General features: G+C 45.8%; 1 protein-coding gene across 14 annotated transcripts in view; it reads left to right on the top strand.

The window, feature by feature from the left end:
• hdac4 (histone deacetylase 4) overlaps positions 1 to 17,820 on the top strand; it is a 553,521-nt gene that overhangs the window by 364,119 nt on the left and 171,582 nt on the right. For all 14 annotated transcript variants that reach the window (XM_085985633.1, XM_085985631.1, XM_085985630.1 and 11 more), the window contains one exon: positions 16,294 to 16,425. In XM_085985633.1, the coding sequence (XP_085841759.1) occupies positions 16,294 to 16,425 (132 nt within the window). The remainder of the gene's footprint in view (positions 1 to 16,293; positions 16,426 to 17,820) is intronic.

The raw sequence follows: 17,820 nt of genomic DNA, 5'->3' as shown, positions 1-17,820 counted from the left end.
GCTCTCGCTCACCTTTGAAATCTCCCGAGGTTTCGCGCTCTCCAGCCGCTCTCGCTCACCTTTGAAATCTCCCGCGGTTTCGCGCTCTCCAGCCGCTCTCGCTCACCTTTGAAATCTCCCGAGGTTTTGCGCTCTCCAGCCGCTCTCACTCACCTTTGAAATCTCCCGAGGTTTCGCGCTCTCCAGACGCTCTCGCTCACCTTTGAAATCTCCCGAGGTTTCGAGCTCTCCAGCCGCTCTCGCTCACCTTTGAAATCTCCCGCGGTTTCGCGCTCTCCAGCCGCTCTCGCTCACCTTTGAAATCTCCTGAGGTTTCGCGCTCTCCAGCCGCTCTTGCTCACCTTTGAAATCTCCCGAGGTTTCGCGCTCTCCAGCCGCTCTCGCTCACCTTTGAAATCTCCCGAGGTTTCGCGCTCTCCAGCCGCTCTCGCTCACCTTTGAAATCTCCCGAGGTATCGCGCTCTCCCGATGCTCTCGCTCACCTTTGAAATCTCCCGAGGTTTCGCGCTCTCCAGCCGCTCTCGCTTACCTTAGAAATCTCCCAAGGTTTTAAAGCATAGTGTACTATTGTCTCCTTCAATCACTTTTCCATTAAATAAAATATACAGCTCCCTCTTGAACTTGCCAATGCTATTCACCTTTTCTGTCTCCCTGGTCACTCTGATCCACACATTCATCATTCTCTGTTTGAAGTAGTTAGTTCTAAATTGTCTGTACACCTTTCACATGCACTTGACTGTCTGGTTCATCACTTGTTCATTTATAGAAGTAGAATAATTAGAGCATTTGATATTTGGAAAAATGTTGCCTTCATTCCCATTCATCATCTTCAGTTGAAAGTTACAGTATATGTTCACCCTATGGTTCCTCATAGAAATAATAGGGAAGCAGCCATTGGAATGTTCTTCGTTATTTTCCTGAGGTTTTAACTCCTAGAAAATACAGGGGATGTTGGCCTGCAACTTCAAAAAAAAACACAAACCTATTCTACAGGGGAGAAATGTGTGCTATAACATCAGATAGATCATAGAGAGAGCGTCACTAAGTTTGGTGTTCCATTTAGTTGAAAATCCATTTAGTTGAAAATCCAATGCACAATTAGGGATTTTTTTAAACTATATTTTTGTTAAATAAAATATTTATTGAATAGAGATAAACCTTTTCAGTGAATTCACTTTACATAAACAATTGAGGAAACTGTTTGTTGCATGGCTCCCACTCTATAGATATCTGTGAAAAACTGGTGCTAAAAGTATTAAAGTTTAATGTAAGTTTCTATGGAGATGCAGGTTTCCTTGTGGCCAAATTCCAAAAATATCATACAGCAAGTTCTTTTTACAGTCTGGGCTTAATGCAACTACTTGAACTTTTGCTAACAGCTTGACAACAGTTTCTATAAGCAGATCTCATCTCATCTATGAACTGAAGCCTATTTATTTTGCTCTCTACCTTATTGAGTTAGCATAACCCACTTAACAATTAAACTCCATCACAGTAAATTGCTAATGTAATTGAGCATGTAGGATGCCTATTACGGCTCCTGCCATTTAGAAAGGTGGAAAATATTTACAACATTAGACCACCTTGTACAGGCTCACCTACTTTCCAGGTTTATTTACAAATAAAAATGGAGGTCAAATACTGTTAAGCACATAATTGTATAAGAGAACTGGAAACCGCCAACAAAGGGCTAATATTGTGGCAAAGCCATCAAGAGACTCTTGCAGTAACGTTTATAATTGTCTTTAATCTCATAGTTGTTACCTTTAAGTGTGTGCGCTGTTTAAACAGCGCAGGATCGATAAAAGCACGATCTGACGCGATGACGTCATCACGCAGGTCACGTGACGTTCCCAACGGCGGGAAACGTGATGACGTCAGGGGGGGTAGGGCGTTTCTGTTCAGTCCTTGTGGATCCAGCTTGTGTATAGACCTGTTTGGAGTTTCTCCTGCGTTCTTTTGTTTATAACTGTTTCAGTACATTAAACCAGGTTTGTTTAACTGTCAGTTTCAACCGCAGTATTTTCGTAGTAGTGTGAAGACACCTACATTGGTGACCCCGAAACCTTGCAAACGTTTTTCGCGGTGGACACGGAACGCAGGCCAATGATGGAAGCCAACGCAGTGGCTTTGAAGCTCCCCCAATTCTGGGAACAACAGGCGGCCTCCTGGTTTGTGCAGGCTGAGGCACAATTTGAGCTCCGATATTTGTACGTGGTCTCCGCCCTCGACAGCGCGACAGCGTCGAGGATCATCAGCCTTCTGGAGAATCCCCCGACCGCTGACAAGTATGTCGCCATCAAGACACGGCTGCTGCAGGTATTTGGCCTTACAAAGGCGGAGCGCGCTCGCCGTCTACTTAGACTACCCGGGTTAGGCGACTCCAAACCCTCGGAACTAATGAGCTACATGCTAACGCTCCTGGGGTCCGAACCCCAATGTTTCCTTTTTCGCGAGCTGTTTCTTAGTCAGCTTCCCGAACAGGTCCAAGCAGCCCTCGCCAGGTCGGACGCCGGGGATTGCATCGCGCTCGCCAAAGAGGCGGATAAAATATACTCGGTCCGACAGCAATATTGTGCAACGCCCAGCCCCGAAGGGCCCCGCCTCGACACCTCCGACGACCGGTTACTGTTATTACCACGCTCGTTTTGGCCTGAAAGCCCGCTGCTGCCGCCCGCCTTGCAGTTTCGCGCCCAAACCGTCAAACAGACCGCCGCGAGTCAAGAACACCGGAACCGGGGCATGCCCCGCGGCCATGATGGCGATCGGCGATTCCAGGAATCTCCTGTATTTAACCGACTCCATCTCGGGCCGTCGTTTTTTGTGCGACACTGGGGCACAGTGCAGCATACTTCCCGCCTCGGTCCTCGACCTTCAGTCCGGCAGACGGGGTTCCCCCCTCCAAGCTGCCAATGGGGGTGCGATTCGCACTTTCGGGAACTGGCAGGTACAAGTCTGTTTCGGTGGCCGACGTTTTAGCTGGGATTTCGTCACCGCTCAGATTTCACAGGCTCTCTTGGGTGCCGACTTTTTCGGCCAACGGCCTGTTGGTGGATGTGAAGAATCGTCGCCTCGTTCACGCTGCCACGCTCGACGATATTTCATGTGCACGCAGCATGGCCACGCCGCACTCGGTCTCCTGCGCTCAGCCACCTCCCGACGACTTCTCCCGCCTTCTCGGGGATTTCCCCGAACTGACCAAGCCCACCTTTTCAGCTTCGACCGCCAAGCATCGGGTGGAGCACCATATTTCGACGACTGGCTCTCCCGTCTACGCCAGGGCACGACGTTTAGAGCCCAGCAAGCTCGCGGTGGCGAAGGCGGAGTTTGCCGCGATGGAGAGGATGGGGATTATTCGCCGGTCTAGTAGTCCCTGGTCTTTGCCGCTCCACATCATCCCCAAGCCGGGCGGGGGATGGCGGCCCTGTGGCGACTATCGTCGCCTCAATGATATAACGACGCCCGACCGTTACCCCATCCCGCACAGACAAGACTTCTCCGAGCATTTGGCGGGGAAGTCGATCTCCTCTAAGGTCGACCTCGTCCGTGGATACCATCAGGTACCGGTGCATTCCCAGGATGTCCAAAAGACGGCCGTCATCACCCCTTTTGGACTGTTCCTCCGCATGCCCTTTGGGCTTAAAAACGCGGCGCAGGCGTTCCAGCGCCTTACGGATTCGGTTCTGCGGGATCTCGATTTTTTTTGTTTGTCTACTTGGATGACATTCTGACTGCCAGCACCACAACGGAGGAACACCTCGAGCATCTCCGTGTTCTTTTTCGTCGTCTTCAGCAGCACGGCCTCATCGTAAACCCGGCCAAATGCCATTTCGGCCTGTCGCAACTCGACTTTTTAGGACACCGCATAACTTCCGAAGGAGCAACGCCGCTTTGAGCTAAGGTGGAGGCGATCACTGCGTTCCCGAAGCCGCAATCCGTGAAGGCCTTACAGGAGTTCCTGGGGATGGTTAACTTCTACCATCAGTTCGTCCCCAGGGCCGCACAACTCCTGCGGCCGCTCTACGAGGCCCTCTGGCAAGACGGGAAGGGAGCCCGTGGGTTGGTCGCAAGAAATGGATCGCGCCTTCGGGGATACGAAGACCGCGCTCGCGAACGCGACAATGTTGGCACATCCCCTGCCAGGAGCTACTATCGCCCTCACGACGGACGCGTCGGACTATGCCGTTGGGGCCGTCCAGGAGCAATGGGTCGACGGCGCGTGGCAGCCACTGGCATTTTTTTTAGCCGCCAGCTGCGGCAGCACGAACGCCGGTACAGTACCTTTGACAGAGAGCTGTTAGCTTTGTTTTTGGCCATCTGCCACTTCCGATTCCTCCTCGAAGGGCGCCGCTTCACTGTTTGTCGACCACAAACCGCTGACGTTCGCGATGGCCAAAACTGCCGAACCGTGGTCGGCTCGGCAGCAAAGACAGTTGACCTACATATCTGAATTCACCACCAACGTCCGGCATGTGGCCAGCAAGGACAATGTCGTAGCGGATTGCCTCTCCCGCGCTGCCGTCCAGGCCGTTCAATTAGGCATTGATTATGCAAGAATGGCAGCTGACCAGGCTGCCGACCCGGAGACTCAAGCTTTTCGTCTGACCCCGCCAGCCTTCAGCCGAGAGATGTACCGTTCCATTCGGCAGGTACCACTCTCCTCTGCGACGTCTCCTTGGGTGATCCACGTCCGATTGTTCCGTCGACCTGGCACCGAGACGTTTTCAACGCCATTCACGGGCTGTCGCATCCCGGGATGCGTGTGTCGCAGAAGCTGCTGGTCTCCAAATTCGTATGGAGAGGGATACGCAAAGACGTCCGCGACTGGGCGAACACTTGTGTGGTTTGTCAGCGGGCCAAAGTGCAACGGCACGTCAGGGCCCCTCTGGCCACCTTTGCGGTGCCAGAGCGGCGGTTCGACCACATTCACGTCGACCTAGTGGGTCCACTTCCACTGTCCGTGGTTTTACACACCACCTGACGATGGCGGACCGCACCACGAGGTGGCCAGAGGCGGGTCCCCTGACGTCTACCACCTCTGCGGTTGTCGCTCAAGCCTTCATTTCATCATGGGTAGCCTGTTTCGGTGTTCCGGCGGATATTTTGTCCGACCGCGGGCCGCAATTCTCGTCGGAACTATGGAATGCGGTGGCCTCCGCATTAGGCACTAAACTCCATCGCACTACGGCCTACCACCCACAGGCAAACGGGTTGTGCGAGCGGTTTCACCGTTCATTGAAGGCGTCGCTCAGGGCCAGCCTTCTGGATGCAGCATGGGTCGATAAACTGCCGTGGGTTATGCTGGGACTGCGCACAGCGCCGAAGGAGGATTTACAGTCTTCTGCCGCGGAAATGGTTTACGGCCAGCCACTTCGGGTTCCGGGCGAATTCCTGCCATCACCTACGCGGCCGTGGTCTGCAGCCGGTCAGCGGGAGGCCCACCGGGACGCGGCTCAGTGCTTCAGACCTGTTCCAACCTCGCAGCACGGTTTGCCTTCCTCCAACGTCCCCGTGGAACTGTCAAAGGCCAAATTCGTCTTTGGACGCCCATCGCACCCCGCTCGCACCTCCCATATGCGGGTCCGTTCCAGGTTCTACAGGCCGGGGATAAGAGTTTCGTGATCGACTTCGGGGGCAAGCCGGAGCACATCTCCGTCGATCGCCTCAAGCCTGCGCACCTGGACCTCGAACAGCCAGTCGAACCTGCTCAGCCCCCGCGCCGGCAGCCGCCGGCTACCGCCGCACCTACCCGCACCGTGCTACCTGCCAGATTGCCACCTGCTCAGCGTTTTCCTCTCCAGGAATTTAGGAGTCGGTCAAACAGGCTTGTCCAACCTCCTCTGCGATTGACGTTCCTCGTTGAAGACAATTCTGGGGGGGCGTATGTGGCAAAGCCATCAAGAGACTCTTGCAGTAACGTTTATAATTGTCTTTAATCATAGTTGTTACCTTTAAGTGGGTGCGCTGTTTAAACAGCGCAGGATCGATAAAATCGCGATCTGACGCGATGACGTCATCACGCGGGTGACGTGACGTTCCCAACGGCGGGAAACGTGATGACGTCAGGGGGATAGGGCGTTTCAGTTCAGTCTTCGTGGATCCAGCTTGTGTATAGACCTGTTTGGAGTTTCTCCTGCGTTCTTTTGCTTTTCACTGTTTCAATACATTAAACCAGGTTTGTTTAACTGTCAGTTTCAACCGCAGTATTTTCATAGTAGTGTGAAGACACCTACAATATAACCTTTTTAAAATGCTGCTTTCAGCTAGCCTTAGAGTTTCTTTGGCTGAAGCAGTTGAAACGTTTCTTATTCCTTGGTACACAGTATACATTCTTGAGATGTATGTTTTGGGATAAGATGGAACGTGTGCAATACGTGTGCCTTAAACACGTTGATAGGTTTGCACCTATAGCAGAATTAAAAACTAGCAGGCCAGACCTGGGACATTTATTCCTTTGATGTTTGCACTTTCTTTGAGGAAGTCAAACACACAAACTGTTAACAATCAGCATACCTTGGCAATTAATGGGACAGTGGCACGTAGTGGTTGTATTCCATGAAACTTTCTGCATTTCCACCAGACTAACTTGACATACAAAATTGTGAAATTACAAAGTAGACTGGTGTATGTATTAATATTTTAATCATATTGCCCTCAGTCAGAGGGATCTACTGATTTTGTGAATAATGACACTGTCCACTTCTCACAAATGAAGCTTCTCAAGCCCACAATTTTATACTTAAGTGAAGGACCAGCCTCAATTTTAAATCCTATTGAAAACAAGTTTAGATATACAAGCCTGCCAGGACAAAAATACTCTCCTATAGAAAATGTCCTATACCTCATTTACTTTGCTACGTTGGCGCTGATGGCAGCTGTACCTTTGGCTTCAAAGTAAACTAACTGGTATTAATTCTGTCACAGGTGGTTTGTTCCACCAAAAGAGGTGGGGGTAGCCATACTGGGTTGAGCATTGGGAGTACTCGTATCTGCTCTATGCCGGTTAGCTAAGCGGTTTCACACCTGTTAGCCTGCAAGGAGATTCCACAGCCTTCGGAGAAGGCAACACCCTCGCCGCCCGCCCCGGTAAAAGTCACAACTTTAAAACAACTCAACAGTTGGTTACACGTGAATCTCGTATTGTTGAAATCACCGTGCAATATAAACGGAGGCAGTTTCTGCAGCATAGAGAACCGCAGCTGGCATTACATGTCGACTTCCTGCAGCGTGAATATACCACTCGTTTTCTGACCCACCGCTTTCCTGCCTAGAGAAGTGGAAATCTTGGCACCTCGGAAAATTTGATTTGTTGGCCTCTGGTTTTATTAGTGTCAGTTAAAAGGAGATGGTCATGTTGGTCCAGTGGCTATAAGAATTATGGTTTGTGCTGAGGTGGCTAATACTATTTCTGGCCTGTACGATTCTTGATATTATGAGCACTTGCCAGTAATATTCAGACATGTAGTCAACTCCAAATATTAGTTTATTCAGGAAATGAAAATAGACTGGGATAGTGAAATTTCATGCGCAGTTGAAAATAATCTGACTTTATTGGGATTATGTTTATTGGTCTTGAATTGTTCATTTAAAAAACATGCCTCTAGTCCAATCCTTTTATCATGTTGTTACAGCTACTTGCTATACAGCTTTGGGAAACTTGAATGAATGGCTATTTTAGAACTGTGTGTAAAGTCAACATTATACCTTTGTGTTAATGTTACACTATAGCCACTAGGTTATATGATTCAAATTACCTGATGAGAGCTGTTCAAATTGTGTTTAGTGTTCATTTTTAGTGAAGTACAGTATTTCAAACAGGTAATACCAATTAGATACACAGATGAAAATGAATGAAATCAACCCAGTTGTGAGTAGATAAATTAGAGGCTTTTTGTATAGGTCACCACTATTTAAGAACAACAAAGCTTCCACCATTGAGAGTACTGTAATTCAAAGGAAGCTGAAACTGCATGAGTGGGCTGACACTAAGAAGCCTGTAATTTGTGTAGCTGCTTTGTTGAGCTTAGCATTAAATGTTCTGTCTCTTGAGTTGAAGAGGTGATCTTTGTCATCTGCCCACACACACTTCCTGTCGAACAGACCAATCACTCCCGCTCTGTCTGCGCGTTCATTGTCCAGCGCCCACGCACAGTCAAACGGAATATTCTTACAACTTGTCATTAAAACTGAATGCATACTGACCCAAAGGGCCTTGTAATCGACTAGTCATTCACAGTGGGGAACACGAGCTTTCCTGAGCAAGCACTTGAGAGAACGTGCACACAATTCCATCTTCAGGCCCCGGGATGGCAAGTGTTTTTATTTTGTTGTTCGGATGATGATGTGAGGGAATAATAATTACACAGAAGACATTTTTAATCACGCTGTGTTCTCAGAAGTGATTGTTCAGTAGTCAGAACTGGGTTTATTGGGTGCTTCATTTCTATTGCTTTGAATGAGGTTGTTGATGAACCCTGACCTTAAAATAGAAACTAATCTGTGTTGCTAACAACTGGAGATCTTATTTACAATTTAAGCATCTCTAGATTTAATTGCTTATGTACCAAACTGTAGATCTGCATTCATTTGTAGTGCATTTGTAAGAAAATTCAGAGAGGCACAGATCTTTTTGAAATACAAGTTTAATTATTTTTAAATATTGAGAAGTGATTGAGGCACAAGTTCCTTCAGAGATTTGCAAAGACAACTCATTTGCTTTTATGCTACATTTTGAATTTGCATACATTTTTTTGGTAATGAACTTTGTGATATTACCATTTGAAAGTAGATGATGATTCCTTCTGACATCAGGCAGAGTGATGCTATTTAAATTGAACTATCCATTCACAACCTCCTAACTTTGGCTATGGCTCCGCTTCTCAGCTTTCTTTAAATGAATGAATTGATGTTGCATTTCAATACACTCCTGTATTAGACACGGGATACCACATGGGTACGGGAATGTGATGATATTTATAAAAACAATGGATCTGAGCACAAGGCATGAGCAACAAAGTAAGACACTACACCGTTAGGTATTCTCTTTATAAGTTAAACTTTTGAGAGATGTCCGTACTACTCCATAAATGCCCCTCTTCCTGATGAAGAACATTAATAGGAGCAGGAGTAGCCTGCTCCGTGATTCAGTAAGATCATGGCTGATCTTCGGCCTCAACTCCACTTTCCTGATTGATCCCCATATCCCTTGATTCCCCTAGAGTCCAAAAATCTATTGATCTCCATCTTGAATATACTCATCGACTAAGCATCCACAGCTCTCTGGGGTAGCGAATTCCAAAGATTCACAACCCTCTGAGTGAAGAAATTTCTCCTCAGCTCAGTCCTAAATGGCCGACCCCTTATCCTGAGACTATGACCCCTAGTTCTAGACTCTCCAGCCAGGGGAAACAACCTCTCGGCATCTACCCTGTCAAGCCCTCTCAGAATCTTGTATGTAGAAGGTTGAGCAGGATCCTGCACAGTTTAACAATGGGATGTTGAGGTTCTTTGTGGCCCAGCAAGATATGGTATGTATTGCTGACATCATCCCTAGCACAGTACCATGGTCCCTGTAATCATCTCAGTGAAGTAATGCAGCAGGGAAGAAAAATAGTATAGTTCCTGTTTTAAGTAAACAATAACAGTGATTTACTTTTGAAATACTGAATGAGCCATGGTGACCATACACTTGTGGATTTGGACTCTAATTTAGAATGGGGTGGAAATGAGGGATATTCATTTTCATTTCCCCTTTGAGTATTTTTCAAAAGAAACTAAAAACCACTTAAAAATACAATCCGTTTACATTTTAATTGTTTTCTCGGGGTGGGGTAAGCACATTTTTAGAAGTAATCTAGATTATGTAAATCAGGTAGGATGTGTCAAACCAAAAATGCAATGTTAATTTGATGGCACTGTTGTGAAAAACCAAGTAATTGGTGATCATCTTGAAAGTATACTAAATTTGCTTCCCTCAGCAGAAAGTATAAGAAGTTATATTGTTATGTTTGGAACAAACTGTCTACAATTGCAGGTGGACTAACTCACTTTTTCTATTTAGGCATGTGCCAAAAGAAAATATGCCAATTTATTTATTTTTGTTGTACATCCAAATTACATTCACAGAACTGTAGAGGAGATAGATTGAGTAAATTCATTTATAATATTTTATGTGCTATTGGACCTGGAAGATCAAGTGACCTGTTGCAGCAAGTGATTTGCTATTGCTCAGAACTCACATTTTCACATCCTCTACAGTATTCTCAGTAAATCATCTTGTAAAAATTTAGTGTGATCTTGCACCATTCTCAATCACTTGCCTTAATCGTAAGGGTAGTATGTTGGAGCACCAGTGGCAATGAAGGGGTGAGCTACGGGTTTGTGCCCACAATGAAACTGAATGACCCATCGCTGCCCTGTCACTGTGGAGAGGTGCTGAGCAGAAGCTAGGTACTGACCATATGTGGTGAAAGAGTTACTCATACTGCTGTCACTCCTGGCAACTGGAATGGAGTGGTATTTCCAAAGTCTGGGTATGGTAGAGCGTGACTAAAAGTAAGATGGGAAGAAAATATAGAGACCTTGAATTGGGAGTCTTGTCCTCCACCTCATAGAAAGTAAGTTATATTCCTGTGTAATGCAATATGATGGAATACTTACTGAACCTTTCTTGCAACTTATTTTCTCACCACATTTTCTTCTCTCAATCCCTTGTTTTGAAGGCATTGCCTTCTTGCTGAGTACAATCTGTGGGTGCCAAGTGTCTTCTGGTGCTTTGCTGAAGTAGTCCCAAGGATCAGGGCTTGGGCCTCAGTTATTTACAATCTATATTAATGACTTCGATGAAGGAACCAAGAATAGTGTATCCAAGTTTGCTGACGATACAAAGCTAGGTGGGAAAGTGAGCTGTGAAGAGGACACAAAGAGCCTACAAAAGGATATAGACAGGTTAAGTGAGTGGGGCAATAAGGTGGCAGATGGAGTATAATGTGGGGAAATGTGAGGTTATTCACTTTGGTAGGAAGAATAGAAAAACAAGAATATTTTTTAAATGGTGAGAAACTATTAAATGTTGGTGTTCAGAGAGATTTAGGTGTCCTCGTACAGGAAACGCAGAAAGTTAGCATGTAGGTACAGCAAGCAATTAGGAAGGCAAATGGCATGTTGGCCTTTATTGCAAGGGGGTTGGAGTACAAGAGTAAGGAAGTCTTGCTACAATTGTACAGAGCTTTGGTGAGACCACACCTGGAGTACTGTGCACAGGTTTGGTCTCCTTATCTGAGGAAGGATATACTTGCCTTGGAGGCGGTGCAACGAAGGATCACTAGACTGATTCCTGGAATGAGCAGGTTGTCCTATGAGGAGAGATTGAGTAGAATGGGCCTATACTCTCTGGAGTTTAGAAGAATGAGAGGTGATCTCATTGAAACATATAATATTCTGAGGGGGATTGACCAGGTAGATGCTGAGAGGTTGTTTCCCCTGGCTGGAGAGTCCAGAACTAGGGGGCATAGCCTCAGGATAAGGGGTCGGCCATTTAAGACTGAGATGAGGAGGAATTTCTTCACTCGGAGGGTTGTGAATCTTTGGAATTCTCTACCCCAAAGGGCTGTAGATGCTGAATCGTTCAGTATATTCAAGACTGAGATAGATCGATTTTTGGACTTGAGGGATATGGGAATTGGGTAGGATTGATTGGGGAATGGCACTCAAAGGGTTGACGGTGGATAGGCAATGGCAAACATTCAAAGACTGCATGGATGAACTACAGAATTTGTTCATCCCAGTTTGGCATAAAAATAAAACAAAAAAGGTGACTCAACCGTGGCTAACAAGGGAAATTAGGGATAGCATAAGATCCAAGGAGAGGACATATAAATTGGCCAGAAAAAGCAGTAATCCAGAGGATTCCACAAAGGAGGACAAAGGGATTAATTAAGAAAGGGAAAATAGAATGAGAGTAAGCTTGCATGGAACATAAAAACTGACTGTAAAAGCTTTTATAGATATGTGAAGAGAAAAAGATTGGTGAAGTCAAGCGTAGGTCCCTTGCAGTCAGAATCAGGGGAATTTACAATGGGGAACAAAGAAATGGCAGACCAATTAAATACATATTTTGGTTCTGTCTTCACAAAGGAGGACACAAATAACCTCCCAGAGATGCCGGGAACATAGGGTCTGATGAAAGGGAGGAACTGAAAGAAATCAGTATTTGTAGGGAAATGGTGTTAGGGAAATTGATGGGATTGAAGGCCGATAAACCCCCAGGGCCTGATAATCTACATCCTAGGGTACTTAAGGAAGTGGCCCTAGAAATAGTAGATGCATTGCTGATCATCTTCCAACATTCGATGGAATCTGGAACAGTACCCATGGATTGGAGGGTAGCTAATGTTACCCCACTATTCAAAAAGGTGGTAGAGAGAAAACGGGGAATTACAGACCAGTAAGCCTGACATCGGTAGTGGGGAAAATGCTAGAGTCCATTATAAAAGATGTAATAGCAGAGCACTTGGAAAACAGTAACAGGATCGGACAAAGTCAACATGGATTTACAAAAGGTAAATCGTGCTTGACTAATCTACTGGAATTTTTTGAGGATGTAACTAGTAAAATAGATAAGGGAGAACCAGTGGATGTGGTGTATTTGGACTTTCAGAAGGCTTTCGATAAGGTTCCGCATAAGAGATTAGCGTGTAAAGTTAAGGCACATGGGATTGGGGGCAAGGTATTGACTTGGATAGAGAACTGGTTGGCAGATAGAAAGCAAAGAGTTGGAATAAACGGGTCTTTTTCCGAGTGGCAGGCAGTGACTAGTGGGGTGCCGCAGGGATCGGTCCTTGGACCCCAGCTATTCACAATATATATTAATGATTTAGACAAGGGAACTAGATGTAATATCTCCAAATTTGCAGACGACACAAAGCTGGGTGGGCGTGTGTGCTGTGAGGAGGATGCCGAGAAGCTACAGGATGATTTGGACAGGCTGGGTGATTGGGCAGAAGCATGGCAGATGCAATACAACGTGGATAAATGTGAGGTTATCCACTTTGGTGGCAAAAACAGGAAGGCAGATTATTATCTGAATGGCAATAGATTGGGAGAAGGGGAAGTGCAACGAGACCTGGGTGTCCTTGTGCACCAGTCGCTGAAGGTAAGCATGCAGGTGCAGCAGGCGGTTAAGAAGGCAAATGGTATGTTGGCCTTCATAGCGAGAGGGTTTGAGTACAGGAACAAGGATGTCTTGCTGCAGTTGTACAGGGCCTTGGTGAGACCACATCTTGAGTATTGTGTGCAGTTTTGGTTGCCTTATCTGAGGAAGGATGTTCTTGCCATGGAAGGAGTTCAGCGAAGATTCACCAGGCTGATACCTGGGATGGCAGGAATGACATATGAGGAGAGATTGGGATGATTGGGCTTGTACTCGCTGGAGTTTAGAAGAATGAGAGGGGATCTCATTGAAACTTTTAAAATTCTGGCAGGACTGGACAGACTAGATGCAGGGAGGATGTTCCCGATGGTCGGGGAGTCCAGAACCAGGGGTCACAGTCTAAGGATAAGGGGTAGACCTTTTTGGACTGAGATGAGGAGGAATTTCTTCACCCAGAGAGTGGTGAACCTGTGGAATTCTCTACCACAGAAGGCAGTAGAGGCCAATACATTAAATATATTCAAGAAGGAGTTGGATATATTTCTTAAGGCTAAAGGGGTCAAGGGGTATGGGGAGAAACAGGGACAGGGTACTGAACTTGGATGATCAGCCATGATCGCATTGAATGGCGGAGCAGGCTCGAGGGGCCGAATGGCCTACTCCTGCTCCTATCTTCTGTGTTTCTATGTTTGGGCGGGAACGTGGAGTTGAGGACGAATATCGGCCATGATCGTATTGAATGATGGAGCAGGCTTGAGGGGCTGTATAGCCTACTCCTGCTCCTGTTTCTTGCATTTCTTACATAACAAATGTAATTCTGTTTCCATTCTAAATTTGTTAATAAACTCTGCAAAATTTGAATGATCCTTATATAGCAGCATCACATTCCAAACGTTAACCTTAAATATTCACAAGAAAGAAAAATGTAACCTGAGGAGTACAGGCAGTGTCCTGATGTGCTTTTAAGGATGAACTGCACTTCAGATAGAGGCATGAAGTCCAGAGCTGTGACTGGCCCATTGCAACCAGTGTGAAGACTTTAAGATTTCTTGAAGGCTTGTATGTTTTTTTGTTAACGGAGAACCTTAAAAAAAGCAAGCTCTAAGAATATAAATAACTTCTATATTATGACATAAAAGCATGCAGCAGGGTATGGCCTGTGCACTGGATTTTATGATAAAATATGTTGAAAGATATGAAATGCTGTAGTCAGGTTCGTATTTCAAAGTGTTATACTTGTTGGTCCTAATGCTCCTTTTTTGTTCTTAAAAATTCTTGTTTGTTTTTTCTATCTCCGTGCGTAAGAACTCTGGCGTAATTTGTAACATTCATTTTGATATCTGATTACGCATGAGGACCTTGCGTAGTGTGATCGAGTCATTCCCAGCTGCTGAAACGGCAGGATATTTTTGTGTCATTGAATACATTTGTTATCGGTCGGCTATTTGCCTTTCTTTATTTGTTTTAGCTGAGAGAAAACATTTTGCATAGCTGCTTATTTGTAGCATTGTAACCCATTACATTACTCCTGATAAAAACAGAGGGGGAGAAATTCACTATCGCCCCATTTGGGGCGCTAAATTTTAAAAGTTTGAAAAGTTAGCACCAGACGCTAACGATTTCAAACTTTTAAAAAATTCACTGTTTGTGCTCCAAGAACGAAGTGAAGTGCTAAATCAAGCACTCCACTTCCTCCTTGGAGTGACAATCAGCAGGCGGGGCGGATACTTCAGCAGCACTGCCGCGTTCGAAGGCTCCTTCCCTCCCTTAAAGGGAAGGGCCATCGCTGCAGGCGCTGCAATAGAAAAAGTACCTACCTGGACCACCAAGGCAGCACGATCCCGCGCGATCAGCCTGGCACTCGAGCAGAGTGCCGGGCTGATCGATCGTCGGCAGGAATCCGCGGAAAAAACTGGAACAAGAAAGGTAAGTTTTTTTTTTACTTACCTCCGCCACCTCACCTTTAATCATCGCCCCCGAAGCGGCCGGCCACCCGATGCACGCCTCCTGCAGCTGTCTGTGTTTTCGACCGGCGCTGCTGCAGGGGGCGGAAGTCAATTTCTGGTCCGGGGCAATGCGCAAGGTGATGACTTCACAATCTCCGGGCGAAAGATATCGGGGCACAACACCGTAGCGCCGCTGCAAAACTCCTGCCGAATATGGCAGGAGTCGATGTCTGCGCCGTGCCCGGTCGCAAAGCCGTTAGCAGGGGCGCCAACGGGAGGCGCAAAGGCACCCAATTTTCCCCCCAGAGTACTTATTAAAATAGTTGTTGCATCCCCTTAAATGGCTTACCAAGTTTATCCAATGAGTGCTGAGCTATGTAGACCAGGCGAATGCTGAGATGCGCTGAGCTAAGTACTAAAATAGGCCCCAAGCACCCTGGTTTAGGGAGGATGCAAATTAGCCATGATCCCACTCATGATTGCTGTCCAGTAACCATGACAGAAAGTGAGCATGTGCAGACCTTGGGTGAGACTGGGATCAGGTTCAACTGCAATGCTGTGTCACCCCATGATCAAATAGCCTGCCAATACTCGCACATGAATTATCTGATTAGTGGCTGTTTGTACAAGATGGGGTAGCAGATTGGTGAAATCATAACCCAGCAGAGTCAACACTGTCAGGAGGGGAAAAATTGGGAAAGACAAACCCTTTTGTAGATTTTTTTATTCATTCATGGGATGTGGGTGTCGCTGGCAAGGCCATCATTTATTGCCCATCCCTACCTTGAGAAGGTGGTGGTGAGCCACTTTCTTGAACCGCTGCAGTCCATGAGGCGAAGGTCCTCCCATAGTGCTGTTGGAGAGCGAGTTCAAGGATTTTAACCCAACGATGATGAAGAAACGGAGATATATTTCCACATCAGGATGGCATGTGACTTGGAGGGGAACTTCGAGGTGATGGTGTTCCCATGCACCTGCTGACCTAGTTCTTCTAGTTGGTGGAGGTCGTGGGTTTGGGAGGTGCTGTCAAAGATGATGTACCCTGCCAAAAATTGAACAGGGCCTACAGAAATGTGGTTTACATTGGCTTTGAGTCATTTAAATGGAGCAAATTGCTCCACAGTGAATAGTACTTTTGAACAAAAGGCTCGGTATTATATATTCACAAAATGTAATTTCTGGTGTTTGATTTAACAGCATCTGAGCCAAACTTAAAGGTACGCTCCAGACTAAAACAGAAAGTGGCAGAGAGAAGAAGTAGCCCTTTACTACGGAGAAAAGATGGCAGCGCTATAACCACACTTAAAAAGAGACCCATGGATGTTCCAGGTATGTCAATATTTCATGAAAAGTGGCTGTCAGTAAAGGGTGTTCTTTAGTATTCTTTGTGTTTAGACATTAATGCCAATTCCTAATAGATATTTTCAGTTGTGCTAATCTAAGCCATTGTGATTCTGTTTGAGAAAGGTTTGAATAACTTGTATAAAATGAGTATCTATGTGGTTAACTGCGCAAGATGTTTTTGAGCCTCCTGCCACAGTTACCCTGCATTGGTTGATAACAGTAACAAGAATATTTGAGGAGGCCATCATTTTATTGTTGAGTTTCAATCCTGACCCATTGCCCTGAATACCAAGACTTTGCAAGACCTGTTCAAATGAAGCGGGCCCTTCAGCACGCTTGATTGTATCCTTCCAATCCTACTATCCTCCCATTACGCATAGCTTTCTGTTTCTCGAATTAGCTCAGTATCCTGGTCACAACTACCATTCCTGACACATCATTCTGACTGTTGCTCACTCTCTGTAAAGAAATACTTCCTGGTATCTTTTATAAATTTTCCCTTCATATCTCTGAACCTGTGATCTGACATATCTGAAAGTATTGTTTCCGGCTCATTTTTTCTATCCCATTAAGTATATTGTATGTTTCCCCTTGAGATACTTGTTTTTGAAGCTGAAGAGCTCCAGCTTATTATAGTTCCTTGTAGCTCTTCCTTCCTCTGCACTACCTCAAGGCCCTGGAGGGATCCTTGTGTCACAGCAACCTGAATAGTACACAGTACTCCAGGTGGGACTGACCAGACACACTACAGTGTACATGACCACTGGGGATTTGAACTCAACTTCTCTTTGGTTGCAGAAATTGATAGGGAAGCAGGTTTTAAATGCTTAATTTATTTTATAAACTTCTTAATCAGAGGGACTAATGTCTTTTATCTCAATGGTAAATAATTTAAAGCTTAAGGCATGTGCGATCAAAATGCAATAAGATCTTTATCCTTCTGAGAAAGTATGGAGGGGGAACAAATTTTGCATTTCAGTTTAACTTCATAAAATACATACAAGACTAAAACTACTTGAATATTGATAGAAGATGGTAAACAGCCTGATTTTGGCTGTTTGTCCTGATCAGAGGGGAATTGGATATATAAAGGAAAAATTTGCAGTGCTGTGGGGAAAGAGCAGGGGAGTGGGGCTAATTGGATCACTCTTTCAAAGAGCTGGCACAGGCACAATTGGCTGAGTGGCCTCCTTCTGTGCTGTGTGATTCTATGATAGAAAGAAAGAACTTGCATTTATATAGCACCTTTCATGACCTCGGGACGTCCCAAAGTGCTTTACAGTCAATGAAGTATTTTTGTAATGTAGGAAACGCCAATTCGTGCACAGCCAGCTCCTGCAAACAGCAATATGATGATGACCAGATAATCTGGGTTTTTTT

Source organism: Somniosus microcephalus, chromosome 4 (assembly GCF_052327205.1).
Source record: "Somniosus microcephalus isolate GS21.2 chromosome 4, FLI_Smic_1.0, whole genome shotgun sequence".
In the NCBI taxonomy this organism is placed as follows: domain Eukaryota; kingdom Metazoa; phylum Chordata; class Chondrichthyes; order Squaliformes; family Somniosidae; genus Somniosus; species Somniosus microcephalus.
The sequence above is the reverse complement of the archived record's forward strand: the minus strand, read 5'-3'. Positions and strand labels throughout refer to the sequence as shown.